Raw genomic sequence first — 15,290 nt, 5'->3', positions numbered from 1 at the left:
AATACTGTGGCACCTGCCACTACAAGCCTCAGGGCCATCAGTGTGCAGCTCTGTGGAATCTGAGGATACCTACCTTTGGAATTCTAAGTCCACTGCAAAGTTATGCAACTACCTTCACTAACCACTATACTCTAGACTAGAGCAGCACTCACAGGCAGTACCAATATCAATCAAAGCTGAAGAAGCTACACTTTTAAGCTCACCTGCACCCAAAGCCAAAGCATCTACCCAATACCCTAGGTCCTGTATTATAGGAAAGAGTTCTTTCCTACAAAACCTAGTCTATCAAACTGCAAGAGGCAACTGTTACACTAGATGCACACACATCAACACAGGGACACAAGAAGCATGGAAGGAAACATAATACATTCAAAGGAAAACAATAATTCTGTGGAAGGAGATCCCAATTTGAATAATCTATGAAATGCCAAGAAGTAATTCAAAATAATGATCTTAAAGAAAGAATCTCAGTGAGCCAGGCATGGTGGCCCATGCCTGTAATCCCAGTGGTTCAGGAAGCTGAGACAGGAGAATTGTTTGTTCAAAGCCAGCCTCAGCAACGGTGAGACACTAAGCAACTCAGTGACACTCTGTCTCTAAATAAAATACAAAATAGGGCTAGGGATGTGGCTCAGTGGTCGAGTGCCCCCAAGTTTAATCCCTGGAACCAAACCAAACCAAACCAAACCACCACCACCACCACCACCACAACAACAACAACAAAAAACCCTTGGTGAAATGGAAAAGGAAAACAGAGAGATAATATGGAGAAATCAGAATAAAAAGTTAGGGTATAAGTGAGAAATTCACCAAAAGAGGCAGAAATCATTAAAAAAAAAAAACAGAAGAGAAAGAGAAGGAGAGAGAGAGGGGGAGAGAGACAGGGGAGAGAGAGAGAGAGAGAGAGAGAGAGAGAGAGAGAGAAGAAACAAAACAAAGAATTAGGAGTTCCTAGGAGAGTATGAAACACTGTAAGGAAACAAATATTTACATTATAGGAATTACAGGAAGTAACACACACACACACACACACACACACACATACTCTCACAAAACAAACAAAAAACAGGGGAAAGCAATGAAAACATATTTCATAAAAAAAATAGCTAAAAACCTCCATCCCAAATCTTCAAAGAGATGTACACATCCAGATACAAGAAGCGCAAAGTGGGGCTGGGACTGTGGCTCAGTGATGGAGTGCTCACCTGGCATATGAGAGGCACTGGGTTTGATTCTCAGCACCACATATAAATGAATAAAAAGGTTCATCGACAACTAAAATAAATATATTTTTAAAAGGCGTGGATTGTAGCTCAGTGGTAGAGCACTTGCGTAGTACATGTGAGGCACTGGTTTAAATCCTCAGCACCACATAAAAATAAAAAAAAATTAATGGGGTTGCTGGGGTTGCAAGACCCTGGCTCAGTGGTAGAGTGATTGCCTAGCATGTGTGAGGTACTAGGTTCAATTCTCAGCACCACATAAAAATAAATAAATAAAAATAAAGGTTCACCCACAACTAAAATTTAAAAAATGGTTAAAAAAAGATCAAAGCACCTCAACTAGATTAAACTAAAATAGAACTTTGCCAATGTATGTTATAGTCAAAATGTCAAAAACACAAGACAAAGAATTCTAAAAAGAGCAAAAGAATCAAGTCAAATATAAGGGAATGTACATTAGACTTCAAGAAGATTTCTCAGCAGAAATTTATAGGCCAGAAAAAAGTGGGTTGATATGTTCCAAGTCCTGAAAGAAAAAAAATGCCAGCCAAGAATATCCTACCTAGCCTGGTGCGTGGCACATACCTATAATCTCAGCAGCTCAGGAGGCTGACACAGGAGGACCACGAGTTCAAAGCCAGTCTCAGGAAAAGTGAGGTGCTAAACAACTTAGTGAGACCCTGTATTTAAATAAAATATTTTTTAAAACGCTGGGGATGTGGCTCAGTGGTTGAGTGCCTCTGAATTCAATCCCTGGTACCCCTTCTAGCAAAATTATCCTTCATACAAAAAAATAAATAAATAAATAAAGGAAGAAAGAAAATCTTGCTCAGATAAGCAGACCAGCCCCTCAGGAAAGAGTTAATAGAAGTCCTACACTAGCCACAAAATGATGATAACCAACATCATGAAAATATACTAATGTACAAAACTCACTGGAAGAACAGATATACAAACAAAAACTGAAGAGAATCAAATCAAAACTACCAAATCATAAAAATAAATAATATGAGAAATGGAAGGGAACCAAAAAATAGAAAAAAGGCAGAAAATAGACAATTAATACCTATCAATAACGACTTTGAATGTAAATGAATTACATTCACCAATCAAGAGACAAAGACTAACCAAATGAATAAAAAAACAAGTCCCAACTATATATTGCCTACAAGAAACTTACTTCACTGGTGAAGATACACAGACTAGCCTCACATGGTGGTGCATGCCTGTATTCCCAGCTACTCAGGAGGCTGAGGCAGGAGGGTCAAAAGTTTCAAACCAGCTTGGGCAATTTAGCAAGACGCTGTCTCAAAATTTAAAGAGGGCTGTAGCACAGCTCTGTGGTAGAATGCTTGCCTAGCATTTGCAAGACCCTGAGTTCAATACCGTGTATATTAAATGGGGAGGAGGAAGGTACACACAGACTGAAAGTGAAAGGTTCCACATAAATGGAAACTAAAAGTGAGCAGGAATAGCTATACTCACAAGGATAATGCTGAACTCAAATAAAAAACTATAAAAAGACACAAATAAAGTCAGCTTGTAGTGATAAAAGACAGGATAATTGTAAAGTATACATGCACCCAACATAGGACTGCTCAAATCCATAAAGCAAACAATATTAGACCTAAAAAAAGAGAAAGGCTCCAATACTCCACTTTTTTCAATGTACAGTTCATCCAGTCAGAAAATCAACAAAGAAGCTTCCACATTGGACCATATTACAGAGCCAACTGAATAACAGATATTTATAGAACATTTCACCCAATATCAGCAAACACACTTTCTTCTCTTCAGCACATGGAACATTCTCCAGGACAGATAAGATGTTAGGTCACAAATCAACTCGCAATAAATTAAAAAAAGTTTAAATCATATGTACATTCTCAGACCACAACAGAACATAGTAGTAATCAGCAAGAAGAATGGAAAACACAAACTAATGGAAACTGAATAATGATTCCAAATGCCCAAGGGGTAACTGAAGAAATTAACAGAGAAATTTAAAAATTCTAGAAACAAAAGGAAATGATCACACAACATATCAAAATCTGTGGGATATAGAAAAGCAGTTCTGAGAGGGAATTTTATAACAATAAATTTATACATTAAAAATAAATTTAAAATTAACAACCTAAGAATTTACTCAAGGACTGGGAATATAGCTCAGTGGTAGAGTGCTTGTTTGCCTAGCATGTGTGGGGACCTGAGTCCTCACACGGCAGGAAAAAAAGAAAAGAATGGAATCAATGACTTAGGAAAGTAAAAACAAATCAAACTCAAAATCAGTAGGAGTAAATAAATAGCTAAAGCAGAAATAAATAAAATCAAATCTTCTCGCCTGCCTCCCACGCGGGTGATGGGAATGAGTTCCTCTCAGTGGAATGGGCTGGCTGCAAAATAAAAGCTAAGAAAAACAGAATGAGGAAAAAAACCACAGGATACAGAAAATAATTTCAAAAAGCAGGGGCAGGATGGACAAGCTGATTATATGGATCAAGCTTCTATATTAAAAAGCAAAATGGAGCCTGCACTTGCTTTATTTATATCAGAGAACATCAAAGGCCTTCCATAGAATGTTCTTCACCAAAAAAGGTTGAAGGTGGGTTGTCCAGTTCCCAATGGGTTACACCAATCTCCAGAGCCACTAAAAGGGATCTTCCTAGTAGAGTGGAGATAAAGGTCATGTGCCTTGGGCAATCTATTGTGTGGGAGAGCTAGGAATAGTTCCCAAGATTAAACCTAAAATTTCCCTGGCTGCCATATCGAGAGAAGACCCTCATTTGGGTGGCTTCCTGCAAAATCTAAAAAAAAAAAAAAAAAAAATTACAAAAGATCAATGAAAGAAAGAATTCGGTTCTTTGAAAGGATAAAGATTGGCAAATCTTTAGCAAGACTAAACAAGAACAAAAAGAGAAGTTAAATAAATTCAGAGATAAAAAAACAGACCTTACAACTAATACCACAGAAATACAAAGGACCACAAGAAACCACTATGAACAATTATATACTAAAAAAGTGGAAAACCTAGAAGAATCAGGTGAGTTCCTGAACACATACAACTTACCAAAACTGAATCAAGAAGAAAGACAAAATCTAAACATACCAATAATGAGAAATGAGATTGAAGGAATGAATAAATCTCCCATCTAAAAAAAGGTCAGGACCTGACAGCTTTACTAGTGAATTCTACAGAACATTTAAAGAAAGGTCTAGGGCAAGGCCCTAAGTGTTTGATGCCCCATGTTTGTGCACACAACACACACAGAAGAAGGAGAAGAGGAGGAGGAAAAGGAGAAGGAGGAGGGTGGTTTCCAGTTCTTCTTCAACTATTCTGAAAAACTGAAGTGGAAGGAATTCTGCCAAATTTTTTAATGAGGCCAATATTACCCTGAATCTAAAACCACATACAGAGATAACAAAGAAAACTACAGACCCATATCCATGATGAATATGGAGGCAAAATCCTCAGTGAAATACTAACCAAAGAATTCAATAGCAATCAAAAAGATCACATATCATGATCAAGTGGGATTCATCCCAGAGAGGCAAGGATGGATCAACCTACACAAATCAAAAAAACGTGATGTGACACATCAAGAGAATGAAGGACACAAACTGTATCACCTTCATAGGTGCAGAAGAGCATCAATAAGATTCAATATCTTGGAGTTTGTGGTGTAGCTCAGTGGTAGGGCACATGCCTAGATTCAACATCCCTTCATGATTAAAAACTCACTAATTAGGTAAGAAAGAAACATACCTCAAAATACTAAAAGCCATATATATTAAAAAGAAATACTCATGCCCAATATTATACTGAATGAGGGAAAGCTGAAAACATTTCCTCTAAGATCAGGAACAAGAAAAGGATGTCCACTTCAATCGTCTCTTTATATAGAACTGGAAGTCTTAACAAGAGCAATTAGGCAAGAGAGGGAAAGAAAGAAAGGATATCTAAATTGGAAAGGAAAAAATTATATTATCCATGTTTGCAGGCGGCATATTTTTACACAAAGCAAAACCTAAATGTTCCATCAAAAAGCTGTTAGAATTGATGGATAAATTCAGTAAAGTTTTAGGATACAAAATCAACATAGAAGAAACAGTAGCATTTTTATACACTAATAATGAGCTTGCTTAAATAAAAATTAAGAAAGGAACCCTTCACAATAACTGCAAACGAAATTAATTTGGAATAAATTTGAACAAAGAAATGAAAGATCTCTACAACAAAAATTTAAAACATTGATGAAAGAAATTATATAAGATGCACAAAAAATGAACAGTCTGTGTTGAAAAAATGTTAAAATAACCACACTACCGAAAGCAATCAACAGATTCAATGCAATTCCCATGACAATATCAGAGACCTTTGTCACAAAAATTAGAAAAAGAAATCCTAAATTCATGTGGAACCATAAAAAACCTAGGGTGGCCTAAGTAATCTTGAACAAAAACCAACCAACATGCAGACAACACAATATCTTACTCCCAAATATCCTACAAAGTTATAGTAACCAAACAGTGTGGAAATATCCTAAAAAAACAGACACAATGGACCAAAATGAAGAACTCCAAAATTAATCCATGTTCATTGTGTCAAGTGATTTTGACAAAGGTGCCAAGAACACACAGTAGAGAAAAAAGGTCTCTTCAATAAGTGGTGCTGACAGAAATTGAGTATACATATGCAGGAGAATCACAACAGATCCTTTCCTCTAACCAAACACAAAAAATGAAGTCAAAATGGATCAAACATTGAAATGTAAATCCTGAAACTTTGAAATCACTACAAGAAAACATAGGGGAAACACTTCAAGCCACCAGTGTACACATGCACTTTTGGATTGGATGACAATGGGACAGACAACAAAAGGAAAAACGGACAAAAGGAATTTGTAAAGCTTCTGAACAGGTAAGGAATCAACAGAGATAAGAGAGAGCCTATGGAATGGGAGAAAATATCTGCAAACTATTCATCTGATAAGGACTTAATATCCAGAATCCATAAGGAACTAAAAAAGCTGAACACCAAACAAACCCCAGCAACAACGAAATCCAAGTTAAAAATGGGCTAAGGAACTACAACACTTTTTCTCAAAAGAAAACACAGTTAGGCTCTGTGGCGCACACCTGTGATCCCAGCAACTGGGGAGGCTGAGGTGGAAGAATCACAAGTTCAAGGCCAACCTCAGCAATTTAACAAACTTAATAAGGGTGTCTCAAGGGGCTGGGGATGTGGCTCAAGTGCTAGCGCGCTCGCCTGGCATGCGTGCGGCCGGGGTTCGATCCTCAGCACCACATACAAACAAAGATGTTGTGTCCGCCAATAACTAAAAAATAAATATTGAAATTCTCTCTCTCTCTCTGTCTCTCTCTCTCTCTTTAAAAAAAAATGAATAAAGTTACATCTCAAGGAACCTAGCTCAACAAATAGCTATTTAAAAAAAAATAAATAAGGGTGTCTCAAAATAAAAAAGGGTCTGGGGATGTGACTCAGTGGTATAGCACTGGCCTAGCATACATGAAACCCTGTATTTGATACTGCCAAATAAATAAATAAATATAAATAAAAAGGGTAGGGAATGTGCCTTGGTGGCAGCATGCTCCTGGGTTCAATATCCAGTACTGAGAAAAAAAAAAACTGAAAAGAAAAGAAAACAAAAAAAGACACAGAAAAAGCCAAGGAGTATATGAAGCAATGTGAGATCTCACTAATCATCAGGGAAATGCAAGTCAAAATGACATATCACTTCACATCCATTAAAAGGGCTATCACCTAAGACATAACAAACATAAAAACAATGGCAAAGATGTGGGAAAAGGGGAACATTTATAGACTGCTGATGGAAATGCAAATTAGTACAACCATTATGGAAAACAACATGGAGAGTCCCCTAAAAACTAAGAAAAGAACTACTATTTGATGCAACAATTCTGCAACCAGGTAAACATCCAGAGAAGATACCAGAAAGATACATGCACTCCCATGTTCATTGCACCACTATTCAAAACAGCAAGAATGAATACAGAAAATGTGGTGTATATATACACAATGGAATATTATTCAGCCATAAAAATGAAATCCTGTCATTTTCAGCCAAATGGATGGAACTAGAGGTCACTATGCTAAGTACTATAAGCCAGACAAAAAGACAAGTGCTACATGTTCTCATGCATTTGTAGAAATAATAAGTGAAACTCATGGAAGAGCAGAATGGGATGGAATAGTAGGCACTACACTGGGAAGGACAAAGAAAAGAAGGGAGGTAAGAAGTTAAATAAGAGGCATTAGAACACTGAGAGAAAGAATTGGCTCACTTTTTTTCTAGAGCACAGAAAGGTAACTGGTTTAAAATAATCTATGACATATTTCAAAACCAAAACATAGAAACAATTAATGTGTGAAGAGATGAAAATGGTTATTACCATGATTATACATTGTACACATGTATTGAATTACCACAATGTAACCTACAAAGATGTATAAATATTACACTGCAATACAAAATTTTTAGAAAATGTTGAATAATAAGAATGTTAAGGGCTGGGGTTATGGCTCAGTGGTAGAGTGTTTGCCTTGCATGTATGAGGCACTGGGTTCGATTCTCCGCACCACATGAAAATAAATAAAGTCCATTAATAACTAAAAAAATATTTAAAAAAAAACAATGTTAAGGGGAGTTGGGGTTGTGGTTCAGCGGTAGCGCACTTGCCTGGCATGTGTGCGGCACTGGGTTCAATTCTCAGCACCACATACAAATAAAAAAAGGTCAATCAACAACTAAAAAATTTTTTTAACAAGAATGTTAAGGGCTGGAGTTGTGGCTCAGTGGTATAGTGCTTGCCTTTCATGTTTTAGGCACTGGGTTTAATCCTCAGCACTGGGTTTGATCCTCAGCACCGAATATAAATAAAATGAATAAAATAAAGATCCATCAATATCTAAAAAAATATTTTAAAAAAGAATGTTAAAAAGATGCATTGGGTGATGAAGAATGGACACAGCAAGTATGTGACCTTTTCAGGGATTCATTATCAAACAAAGACAAGATCTGGATCACTACTGGATTGTGATGTAGGCTGAAAGGAATAGTTTTTACTAAGGAAAGATATTACAGCACCTCAGGATGTTAAGCCAATGGAAAAATGTATAAGATATAAAAGAGAGGAGGAACTAGTATTAAATAAAGCCCAGGAGAAAGAGAAATAAAAGGAGACCCCCACATGCAAGTGAAAGAACCACCTTTAGAAAGGGACCACTATAACAAGGCGAAAATTTAGGTACAAGTGGATCCCTCTAGAGGCTACACATGGAAGTGCTTTTAACTTCTAGGAGTTTCAGTGAAACATGAGGCAATAAGAAATTAGATAAGGGCTGGGGTTGTGGCTCAGGGGTAGAGCGCTTGCTTCTGAGGCACTGGGTTTGATCCACAGCAACAAATAAAAATAAAATAAATAAAATAAAGGCTTTGTGCCCATCTACAACTAAACAAAATATTAAAAAAAAGAAATTAGATGAGGGAAATGACCAACAAACTGTACTAGGAGGGAAATCTGGACGCCATACCTGTGCATTAACCAGCTGTATGTGGCATGTGAGCTTTTCTGAAGGCCTTTTCTACCCATCCAGGCAGACACAAAGCAACTACAATTAATTGACATGCAACAGATGAGGCTCTATAGCACCCACATCTAGGAGTCACTTATTCATCCAAAAAAAATAATTCCTGTTCATCCACTCTTGGACGAGCAATCTTCTAACTCTGGGGGAGGGAGAGAGTGTGGTCAGGATGAGCAAGCAGAAGTAGCCACTGAAAACAGAAAAGACTTCCAGTATATAAAGCCTTCAACAGACATAATCTGAGGATACCAACATGTCAGGGATACTAAGAGGGTATGATCCTGGAGATACCAACCAGTGTGGCGTGCTAATCACGTTAACAGGGGGCCACTCCTGTTAACTGGAGTTAACAGCTGGCATCTCCCATATACACTTGTGGACAGTGTTATAAAGTCAACTTGAGAAACTGAATTGAGATGATGTTCAGAAACAGTGCTACTAGGCTGGAGCACAGCCAGTGGTGAGTGCTTGCCTCACATAAGCAAGACCCCATGTTCAATTCCCATGGCCACAAGAAGCAAAAAGTACTATTGTCCCTTCCCCATGGGTCACCAGCCCACTGGGCTCTACAGCAGGTACAGGGAAGCCACTGCACTAGCCTGATCTAAGAGACTGGTCTCTGAGATGTGTATATATATCTATAATGCTTCACCAAGTGGGAAAGATTACTCTTGGGTCAGATGTTCATTTGCTACAGAGCAAAGGTTTTAGAAGAGAGGAAATGGGTGATGGAGTGTGCCCACTAGAAAGAAATCTCCAAACCCCCTGCTCTGGAATGTTTGGAGTTAGCTGAGCAACTGACAACAGGAGGGGTGGGGGAAGGGTGTTCTGTGTGGCCCAGTGGAGGAAGGCATGGAGATTTTGTTTCCTCTCTCAAGGTAGTCCTGCACTGTGGAGTTTGCAGTTCTTCACGATACATCCCTCCATCATGTCAAAAGGACTTTAGTGACGGGAGCACTGAAGCCCACTCTGAAAGAGGACATCAACAGGAATGGAACGTGTCTGAAGGTATCAGAGAGACCAGAAGGACCAGCCAAGACCCAGCCAGAAAGCTAACCTTTCAGAGGTGGGAAGTCATCACTGTGTAGGCAGCCCACATAGATCTGATGCTCAGACCTGCGTCTGAGGGTCTGTGTGTCAGAGAGGGCCACCGTTGATGAACAGTGTGGCTCCAGGGCATCAACTGACTCACTGGGGCCATGTCAGTGTTGACCTTGATGAGAGACTTTGACTCTTCCCCATCGTCTCCACGGAAATCCCACGTGGTTTTGCATGAGGCTAGAAGAGTGCTTCAGATTTGGGCTCCCCAGATGAAGCATCTGAGGCTAGGGCCAGTGCCAGGACTTTTGTGTGTCAGGTTGGTGACCATGTTGCTGCTAGGGATAATTTTTCTCCCAAGCATATGCTGTGACATGGAATCCATATATTACTCTTCTTATGAAATAGTCATCCCCAAGAGTCTGACAGTGGAGGGGCATGAAGACCCACTGGGAAAGGCATCGTACATGCTGTTTATGCAGGGCCAAAAGCAAGTGATTCGCCTCAAAGTGAAAAGAGACTATTCTGTAAGTAACTTCCCCATCTACAGTTACCACAATGGCATCCTGGGGCAAGAAACGCCTTCCATCTCACAGGACTGCCACTATGAGGGCTACATAGAAGGAGTGCCAGGGTCTTTTGTTTCTGTCAACACCTGTTTGGGCCTCAGGGGCATCCTGATTAAGGAGGACACATCCTACGGCATCAAGCCCATGCTCTCTTCCAAACAGTTTGAGCATGTGTTATACACCATGGCACATCAAGCTCGAGTCTCCTGTGGTGTCACTTCCCAAGACAGACCAGTGTCCATCAGCCAGCAACAAGGGAGCAGGAATCCTCTTCAACTACAGGCACTGTCCTACCTGTGGTCACGCACCAAGTACGTGGAGATGTTTGTCGTTGTCAACAACCAGCGGTTCCAGATGTGGGGCAGTAACATCAATGAGACAGTCCAGAGAGTAGTGGACATCATTGCTCTGGCCAATGTCTTCACCAGGGGAATAAACACAGAGGTGGTGCTGGTTGGAATGGAGATCTGGACCGAGGGGGACCTCATAGAGGTCCCAGTGGACCTGCAAGTTACACTCAGGAATTTCAACAGCTGGAGACAAGAGAAGCTCTCGCACCGTGTGAGGCACGATGTTGCCCACATGATCGTTGGGCATCATCCTGGAGAGAACATGGGCCAGGCATTTCTCAATGGTGCCTGTTCAGGTAGTTTTGCAGCGGCTGTTGAATCCTTCCATCACGAAGACATCCTCCTGTTTGCAGCGCTCATGGTCCACGAGCTCGGGCACAACCTGGGTATTCGGCACGACCATGCGGCCTGCATTTGTAAAGATAAGCACTTTTGCCTCATGCATGAAAACATCACCAGAGAAAGTGGCTTCAGCAACTGTAGCTCTGACGACTTCTACCATTTCCTTCATGAACACAAAGGGGCCTGCCTCTTTAACAAGCCACGGCACAGAAGCCGCAAGAGGGAGACTGCTAGTTGTGGTAATGGTGTGATCGAAGAGGCGGAGCAGTGTGACTGTGGTGACCAATGTGAAACGAACGAGTGCTGTACCGACGAATGCAAACTGAAGGAAGGGGCTGAGTGTAGTAATGAAGCCTGTTGTAGTGGATGTAAATTCCAAACTGCTGGACGCACTTGCCGTTCTGTAATAGGAGCATGTGACCTCCCAGAATACTGTAATGGTAGTTCTGCACTGTGCCCTGGAGACAGGTATAAGCAAGATGGTACATTATGTCGCCAAACGTACCTTTGCATTAGTGGTATATGCATGGACCCTAGTGTTCAGTGCTCAGATATTTTTGGGTCTGACTCAGTGTCGGCCCCAGCTGACTGTTACAAATCAATGAATAGCAGAGGGGACCGGTTTGGAAACTGTGGCCGACCTACTGATGAGAATAACAACTATGTTAAGTGTTCAGAAGAAAATATGTATTGTGGCAAACTTATCTGTACTGGTGTTAGTACTTTACCAGAAATTAAAGAAGACTATACATTGATCCAGGTGCCTAATGGAGATGACTGGTGCTGGAGCATGAATGCCTACAAGGGGACGGATACTGTTGATGATGGGGATGTGCGAAATAACACTTACTGTGCTGAAAAGAAAGACTGCCAAGGAACTGTTTGTACAGATGCCACTGAGTCCACATTTGAATGTAAGCCAGAAGAAAATTGTAATTCAAAAGGAGTCTGCAATGATTTAGGGAACTGTCATTGTGATTTTGGCTTTGAACCCCCTGACTGTGTAAAGGAAGGGGGAAATGGGGGAAGTGTGGACAGTGGCCCTGTTGGTGAATCAGAAGGGGAGAATCCACCAGGTGAAGGTGATGGTGGTGGTGAAGGTGGTGGTGGTGAAGGTGGTGGTGGTGGTGGTGGTGGTGGTGGTGGTGGTGGTCAGAATCAAACCGGTAGCCGAGCGGATGAAGGAGGTCTAGATGTGACACTATTAGCCTTTATTATATTAATTTTAATAATTCTAGTGATTATATTGGTTTGCTGCTTCTTAATGTCTAAAAGCTCAAAAGCAAAACCTGCACCCCCACCACCTGCAGCAGAACCTGCACCAGCTGCAGAAGCACCTCCTGAAGAAGCGCCCCCACCAGAAGGAGAGGCCCCACCAGAAGGAGAGGCCCCACCAGAAGGAGAGGCCCCACCAGAAGGAGAGGCCCCACCAGAAGGAGAGGCCCCACCAGAAGGAGGGGAAGAACCACCACCAGAACCACCACCAGAGTAGTAGGAAGATGACTCTAAATATACCAACTCCTCAAGAACTGAATGGGAATGTGAGGCTCAGTAAAGCAAAAGTTAAGCGAGAACTGAGAGCTTCAGTGGCTCTGACTGCAACTCTACAGTCTAAAAATACATTAATGTGGGAGTACAGATTCTTCCATTTTTATTATTCCTTTTAATAAATGTTTACTCAATATATTAAATATTTTAGTACTTCTTGCTTTTACACATTTTGTTTGAACTTACCACATGTACCTTTGGACATCAATGTCCTTGTCTCTTTGGGTCAGGTTTTTTCAGTTGCCAGAAGCTGTTTTTCACAACATGCTATCTTTCATGTAAGTTGTTTGACATATGGTACAGTATGTTCCTGAATTTATTTCTATCACTGAGATTTTCATTTCAAGCAATAACTATCTATTACGCAAGGACATTTGGTCATGTGTGCTTGAACTGTTCTAATTTGCCTAATTTGTACATTCATCAAGCAAGTAGTTTTTAAACCCCAAAATAAATATTGTATTTGTTAGACACATCTTCATGTCTAACATGAAGAGCAATTATTGAATCCACTTTGTTCTGTGGCTCTGCGGGAAGGACTGTATCTGATAAGAAAGAAGATCCTAGTGGTCCCTGGGTTAAGAAGTGAGCATTGAAGTTAACCATCTTTCCAATTCTGATAGTTGTGTGATATGATGTATATACATTTAGGTTATTACTATATCCCACTATTTCTAGATGCTTCCTACATACATACTCCCTTCTTACCACAAACATTTTTTTCTTCCAGAGAAGTTTTCATAATGCTCCTTTGTTCTAATTGCCTAGTGATGAATTTCACACCCCTAGACATATCATGGCCAAAGAACATCACCTAAAGCTAAGTATTGTGTTTATACTAATTTTGTAACAGTATAAAGATGTCCATAGTGCTGAGTATGTGTATAAAACTGAAATTTTTCTTTTCTATTTTTCTTTTAAAAACATATTAATAGCTTATTGATTGACCATCAGAAGGAACCTTTCCTGTAAGGTACCAGAGTTCTGGAAGAAGCAGTTATTTCTCTGGGAAGAAAATGCGAAGCAAAATATTTACATTACTCATTTTTTGCCAGATACTATGTTAACCATTTTACATTCATTATCTTAATTTAACCCTCTCAGGACTAGGGATGTGGCTCAGTTCTAGAGTGCTTGTCTAGCATACATATATCCCTGGGTCTAATCCCCAGCACTGCAAACACCAAAACAAAACCATTTAACTTCCCAATGAAACTTCCATCTTGTCCATGAAGAAACAGAGATCAAAGAGTTTGCTCTCAAATTAGATAATAAGTGGTGAAATCTGGATGACTTCCCAGATATGAATGAACTTATGATTTTCTATTGCCCCACGAGCCCTTCCCCTCAGTGAAAAGTGAGGGAAAGACGTTTGGTAAGTCCTTAATAGTCTAGAATATAGCTTCTTTCTCAGTGACTACTGAAACAAAAGCCTTACAAGTGAATGTTGACTTCTATGAAGAATCTACCATAGGTTTCTTGCTTGCTCTTAGGCTCTCTCTTTTTCTGTTTGCTTATTGACTGTTCTAAGATGAGCAGCCTTCTTGCTTCATGATGTTCTGCCTCGCCTCAGGCCAGAGCAATGGAGTTGGCCAACTGTGGACTTACTGTAAACCCAAATCAAACTTTTCCTCCTCTTAAAAAACAGCAAGAAAGGGCTGGGGTTGTGGCTCAGTGGTAGAGCGCTTGCTGAGCCTGCGTGAGGAGGCACTGGGTTTGATCCCTGTACCACATAAAAATAACTACAACTGGGCTGGGGATGTGGCTCAAGTGGTAGCGCGCTCGCCTGGCATGCATGCGGCCCGGGTTCGATCCTCAGCACCACATACAGACAAAGATGTTGTGTCCGTCGAATACTAAAAAATAAATATTAAAAAAAAATAACTACAACTCACTCTCTTTCTGTGTGTGTGTGTGTGTGTGTGTGTGTGTGTATGTGTGTGTGTATCAAAAACAAAAAAACCCACCACACTGTACGGTCATTATGTTGAACCCCGACGCAAAGAAAAGACCACCAACTCCAATTTTAAATCAAATTAAAGCAAGCTTATATTTGTGTACATTAAGAGACAGCAGCTGTCTCTCCCAACACAAGCTAGAGATCAGCACCCCAGCTCTCCAGGAACAAGGTTTTATAGCACAAAAAGTTGTAAAGGCGGGTTATGTTGAGAACTTACAGCTAACAGGATTTTGATAAGCATAATACAAAGGCAGATCGTAGGTTAATGATCTACATGGTATGATATCTCAATGTAGGGAGTAAATTCAGATCCCAACACCGGAATTTATGAGGCACTGCTGAAGTTTCAGAGAGGGTTGTTATCTGGTCGGGGGAGCCAGGATTTATAAGGCGCCACTAGGTTTTAGAGAGGGCTGCTATCTGGTCAGGGAAAGGTATGCATGGGTGAGTTCAAGGCAGGAATTTGGGCAGGAATTCCAAATCACAGTAATTTATAGTAAAACAGAAATTAACTTTTCATGACATTTTTGGCTCTCAATCTTAAAATGGAAATAGGCTGGGTTCATCATTTATGGATTAAAGTATCTTTTCCTCTACTAGAGCCTGACAGCACGGAATAGAAGGTTGGCATTT

At 40.1% G+C, this 15,290-nt stretch overlaps 2 protein-coding genes across 2 annotated transcripts in view; one reads left to right on the top strand and one right to left on the bottom strand.

Moving 5' to 3' along the window:
• Positions 1-15,290, bottom strand: part of Tmem116 (transmembrane protein 116) — a 94,075-nt gene that overhangs the window by 9,870 nt on the left and 68,915 nt on the right. The window lies entirely within an intron of this gene.
• Positions 10,050-12,641, top strand: LOC143398862 (disintegrin and metalloproteinase domain-containing protein 1b-like). The gene is made up of 2 exons (XM_077110179.1): positions 10,050-12,198; positions 12,265-12,641. The coding sequence occupies exons 1-2, from the start codon at positions 10,050-10,052 to the stop codon at positions 12,639-12,641; spliced, it is 2,526 nt and encodes an 841-aa protein (XP_076966294.1).

This window comes from Callospermophilus lateralis, chromosome 1 (genome assembly GCF_048772815.1).
Source record: "Callospermophilus lateralis isolate mCalLat2 chromosome 1, mCalLat2.hap1, whole genome shotgun sequence".
In the NCBI taxonomy this organism is placed as follows: domain Eukaryota; kingdom Metazoa; phylum Chordata; class Mammalia; order Rodentia; family Sciuridae; genus Callospermophilus; species Callospermophilus lateralis.
The sequence above is the reverse complement of the archived record's forward strand: the minus strand, read 5'-3'. Positions and strand labels throughout refer to the sequence as shown.

What these genes read in the sequence shown, in the direction of transcription:
- LOC143398862 (XM_077110179.1), top strand. Translation starts at nt 10,050, where the DNA reads ATGTCAGTGTTGACCTTGATGAGAGACTTTGACTCTTCCCCATCGTCT. An exon ending in TGTGGACAGTGGCCCTGTTG is followed by an intron (nt 12,199 to 12,264) that starts GTGAATCAGAAG and finishes GTGGTGGTGAAG; the next exon opens with GTGGTGGTGGTGGTGGTGGT.